The sequence below is a fragment of the Kryptolebias marmoratus genome, linkage group LG13, assembly GCF_001649575.2.
Source record: "Kryptolebias marmoratus isolate JLee-2015 linkage group LG13, ASM164957v2, whole genome shotgun sequence".
Taxonomy (NCBI): domain Eukaryota; kingdom Metazoa; phylum Chordata; class Actinopteri; order Cyprinodontiformes; family Rivulidae; genus Kryptolebias; species Kryptolebias marmoratus.
The window spans coordinates 18231769-18237286 of record NC_051442.1 but is presented as its reverse complement, the minus strand read 5'-3'; the positions used below and the strand labels follow the sequence as shown (position 1 = coordinate 18237286).

Genomic DNA, 5518 nt, shown 5'->3' with positions numbered 1-5518 from the left:
CCTTAGACAAACCTTAGACAATGGACCAGCGGAGTGTGGAAGGCAATGACCGGGTTTTAAAGACTGAGGATAATTAGGTAAATGGAGACAGGTGACGTGATTACAAAGTGGGGACAGGTGTAGGTGTGGCCAGGAGATAAAGAGAGACTGAGGAGGAGCAAATGAAACATGAAACAAGAGACAAGACAGAAACCAAGCAAACCAACAAACCAAACAAAAACAAAAACCATAACACAGAAAAAACCCAAATCACCACAGTGCCCACATTAAGCATTTTAATAAATGATTGGTACAAGGTTCGTCCAATCCAGCCCGTCTGATTCGCGCGGTAAGAAGAAAGTACTAATTAGTCATTAATTAGGAGCTATTTAGCATTTAACGCAAAGTTCACTGGAAACGATTCCAATAGGAACTCTTTAGATAACAGCAGCAAAAGTTGTTTTAGAACAAAAAATGATCACTAGTGATGTTATTTTTTAAAGAATATTGTGTGAGATCTTGATTATGTGTCTCATTTTCAAGCAAAGATTTCAGACTTTTTAAAAAAACAAAACGGCAAATTAAGGCCAAAGTGCCAGTAGAAACTCTTAAACCACCTCGATCTGGCCCTTGACAGCCTCATACCAAAATAAAACTTGACATATTTGAAGGAAAGCCAGCTCTTTAGAACTGACATTTGAGGCCTGTTACCAAGGAAATCCAGGTCTGTACTGAATTTGTACCAGTTTGAATGAGACGGCGCTTTTGGATTAAAATAGTCCTAAGCTATTCTTTGCTAAGGTTTGAGGACAAAGGCTGTATTGACCAATATAGGAGATGGTGTGTCCTCTTTAGTGTATTTATGCAGATGATGTGATGTTTGTGATAAATTCATTGAGCATATGTGTCAATTCAATCAGTGGCCCTTTGAACCCATAAACTCATTCAAAACAGCCCTCTAGAAAAAAAAGAGAAACCGTTCCCCACCTGTGCTATTGTAAGTGGTGCCAAGACACACATAAATTCAATCTGAAAGCATCTGGTTGTCCTTAATACAATAACTCATATTATCTGCATCCTAAAGAAATACTTTCCTAACTTGGTTTTTCTTAATAAGTAATATATTCATATTTAAACATGATGAAACAGTGATTAGGAGTGTTACTAATTTAGCAGCCTTATTGTCTGAGGACCAAAGTTGTTGCACATTCTGGCACAATGATACGTTGATGGAACGATATTGTCGTCTTGATGGCGATCAACTTATGGGCTGGGTTGGAGTAATATTTTATTTACTGAAGGCATTTTTCGTGCATCTCCTCATAAAAATAGACTTTAAGAAGGGGAGTGAGACCCGGATGGCTCTCAGCCATTTATACCAGACGTTGCTGTACCAAGAAATGATGCAGCTGGTCAGGATGCTTTCATTAGTGCTCCTGTAAAAAGTGCTGAGGTTGGAGGGGGGAATTCTTATACGCTCCAGTCCCCTGAAGAAGTGCATCATTTGCTAAGCTTTCGTGGCCAGGTGTGCAACGTGGAGAATCCAGGAAAGATCCTCAGAGATGTAGACTCCCTCGAATTTTCTGCTGTTGAATCTCTCCGCAGTGGATCCATTGGTGTGCAAGAGCTGATGCTCAGCCTTTTTTTCTAAAATCCACAATCAGCTCTTTAGTTTTGTTGACATTAAGAGACAGACACCCGCTCACCTCAGGTCTATAAGAGGTTTTCATTATCATGGAAACAATCCTGAAGAAATTCCAAGTTTACATTTAAAACCTTGGCCTGTATATCTGTTTGCTATGTAATGCCATTAAAGATTCTTTATGCTCTCCAAGAATTTTGTCTTAAAGAGATAGTTCAAATCTTTGAACTGGGGCTCTGTGGAAAAGTTATGAACGATGAATATTTTATCTGTTGTAGGTAGCTTTTTGAACAACGTAAATTTGGAGGAATGGTTTAATTCTGACCAGATTGACAAGCTAGTGGATTGAATGGGGCCAAGACCAAAGCAGACTGCTGCTGCTGTTTTAAAACAACTCTAATGTAATAAATAAATAAATAAATTGTTATTCGTTCAAAGATTACTTTATCAAACTTTGCATTCCTGTCAGTTTTGCATTACTCAGATATTTACATAGACCTCTGTGGCTATCTACAGCCTCAGTTAGCGGCAGCTTGCAGAAGCATTTTCTGTGCAACCTTGGACACTTACAAAAGAATTTCATATTCCTGCTGAACTAACCGTCTAAATCTGAAATCACAGCAGTTCAAAAATATAGAAGTATTGAAATATTTCAGTTATTTTAAAGTGGCAGCAATCTGCTTTGGTCTTAGATTAGCCATTAGTTTGTCAGTCCAGCCAAAACTGAACTTCATTTCTCCAAACTTAGCTTATTCCAAAGAGCTATCTACAACAGGTAAGATAATAATAGCTCATAAACTTTCCACAGATTCCCACCTAAACACCGTCTGAATCAGTCTCTTTAATTTCAAAGAAAGTGGGTAATATTCAAGATTCCTTTGAGAAATCAAAGCACCAGATACGTTCAGAGTGCGTTTGATAAATCATTATGCTGGAGAAAAATGGGCTTGTTGTGTAATTAGAAATTGCATCTGCTTGATTATTTTCACTGATCACACCATCAATCACAGCCACCTGCTCAATACATCAGACGTTTTGTGGTACTTGTTGTTTGAGATAAAGCTGCAGCGTGTTCCCCTCAGGCGCTGGAGTAAGCGATGAAGTATGGACAGGCCATGAATTAAAAAGCTGCAAGAATATCTGCTGTTTATGCTCATGGAATGCTATGCACCGGTGACTTGTGCGCATTAACCATCAGTTTGATGGATTGGGCAGGCAGTTGCTTCAATTTCATGGACAATGTCACATTTTCTTACCCTACAACCTCGCGGAGAGATTTAATGGTAATGAATCCCGGTCCCTTAGCAAGTTTAATGCCGTCCAGGTCTGCATGTAGGATAGTAGAATGTGAAATGTGATAACACTTCCCGGACTGAGAAATGGCTCCGCAGCGAAAGCGTGCCAGCCCGTAGACATAAATCGACCGCCGTGGTCACTTTCAAATTGGACTGCCAGGTGATATAGCTTCGTGGGGGTGGAGGGTGGGGGGGTGTGGCGTGTGATTGTATGCGGACAGATTTCAATCTTAGCGAGAAATATTTTGCGTACTCGCGATGACGTGATCCATATTACTCCAAACACCTACTCCTTTGAGTCTCCTGCCGCAGTGAGCTTCAGCTTTCAAAAATAGTTGGTAATTATTAAACTACAACAATCAAAACGATCAAATGTGTAACCATCATTACGTTTCAGCCTTAGATGATGAAATAATTTCATTTAGCCTGATGGGGAACTGTAGCAGCCGCCGTGTTTTCATGTCGTCTTCTGAAAGTACTGGAAGCGTGGCTAACGTCCACGGTCCATCACGTTAAATGTCCCTCTTTCCTCTGCCTTTCCGTTTGCTTTGACCTTGACGCAGATGGTTACACCACAGACGACATTGTATTCTTCTGGCAAGGAGGAGACAGCGCCGTGACTGGCGTCGACAAGTTGGAGTTACCGCAGTTCTCCATCGTGGAGCTTCGCTTGGTGTCCAGGGAGGTCCGGTTTACCACAGGTAAGACTTCTTGGGACCTAATTTGACTTAAAACCTGCACACGTGAAATTTATTTCACCGTATCGCAGCCCATAGACAACTCTGAATGCTTAGGTAAGTACATTTTTGTCACTGCTGAGAATTGAATTAAATTACATTTAAACACAAGCCTTGTATTACTTTATATTCAGTATCATCTTTATTGCCTGTTGCAGAAAGGCCAAGATGAACAATTATCCTTTTGACTGCAAGTGTGTGTGTTTGTGTGTCTGTCAATTACCTAAATACGCACTCATGAGCCACTCAGCAAAGTTTAATAAAACTTGTAGAAAGTAATCCTCAGATGTTCATCTACGACTGATTAGTCATCGGAGTCAGTCCAACTTAAGATGGCTGCCACAGCTAATTGATGTTCGCCAACACAAGCACGTCTGTAACTTAGTCAGTTTTACAGACACTGAACATCACTTCAAAGCAAACCGCAAATGGATCGAAACTGGCTTTGCTGGTTTATTTCCTGTTTCATACCATAAAGCAGAGGCTTGCTCTGACTCGCATCACAGACGAAGCTTTGAGCGTCCGTACGCGAAACTTTTGATTACATTACTGATTAAAAAACTTCAAACTATACGAGGTTTTAATTGGCACATCCAGATGGCACAGAGTTTACAATGAAGCACTAACTGTGTACACATTTCTTATTGTTTGAGTGCAAAAGGCGTGAGCAGCAATTATCCTCTTGAAAATGCCCTTTTGGTAATGTTTAGAGGACAGAGAAAGTGCGAAAGAAAAGCCGAGTGGCTCACTGTGACAATCCTCGGAGGGATGCTGGAGCTGCCTGCTGAGATGGGGGGTTTGCAGAAAAATGTGCCGTGTGTGCGACTTTCTGCCATGTTTAATTGGAATCGAACTTGTCCCTGGAAAGGAATCTATCGCTTTGGGGAAATTAAGTGCTTCGTCTGAACAAATGGAGAAATGACTACCCCCGTGCGTTGTCAAAGTGCAGACGTTGAGACTCTGGAGTCGTGCCAACGTTTTCCCCACTTCTGTCCATTTTTCCTCATATTTATTTTCCACTTTTGCCCTTGAGTTCTCTAAACTATCCCTCCATCCTGTCTCCGCGCAGGTTCATATCCAAGGCTCTCGCTGAGTTTCAGGATTAAGAGAAACATTGGATATTTCATCTTGCAGACATATATGCCCTCCATCTTGATCACCATCCTCTCCTGGGTCTCCTTCTGGATCAATTATGATGCCTCTGCGGCTCGCGTGGCCCTGGGTAAGACACAGCCACTGCTACATTATTAAACTTCGAACTGTCCCCAGAAGAATTTAGTCATTATGGCAGAAATGAACAACATGCGGCTGTCACACACGTTATAGTTTCCACATTCTCAGGCACAAACTAAGCAACTAAATAAAGCAAACACGAGCTGCAGGTTAAAAGCAGCGTGGTTTGTTTTTCATTCAGTCATGTTTCAAATTTGGGATTTTTCTTCTTCTTTTGTTGTTATGACTTTACTACAATAAAAAGATAGTGCTTTGAAAGAAAATAAGGTCTTAATCCTGTACTGTGTGCATATTAATCTAAGCAAACAATAATGTGTCGTGTGTGTGTGCTTAACTCTGACACATGTTCAGCTTAACCGAAGTTCTGAGCATGTTCACTGGAGTTGGCGCAGGTATGGCAGGCTGTTGCACTGTACAAATAAATCACACTCCTTATTCTAATCACTATTTAATAATGGCATTTGTCCCCAGAACCAGAACCAAACGAGGAGAAGCAGCTTTCAGTTTCTATGCACCACAAATTTGGAACAAACTTCCAGAAAACTGTAAAACAGCTGAAACACTGGGTGCCTTTAAATCTCAACTTAAAACCCACCTGTTTAGAGTTGCTTATGGCTAAATTAGGGTTAGAG

General features: G+C 40.8%; 1 protein-coding gene across 2 annotated transcripts in view; it reads left to right on the top strand.

Annotated features, from left to right (window-relative positions):
• The window catches only part of gabrb4 (gamma-aminobutyric acid type A receptor subunit beta4), a 73252-nt gene that overhangs the window by 57401 nt on the left and 10333 nt on the right, over positions 1–5518 (top strand). For both annotated transcript variants that reach the window (XM_017412659.3, XM_017412660.3), the window contains exons 5-6: positions 3480–3617; positions 4723–4875. In XM_017412659.3, the coding sequence (XP_017268148.1) occupies positions 3480–3617; positions 4723–4875 (291 nt within the window). The remainder of the gene's footprint in view (positions 1–3479; positions 3618–4722; positions 4876–5518) is intronic.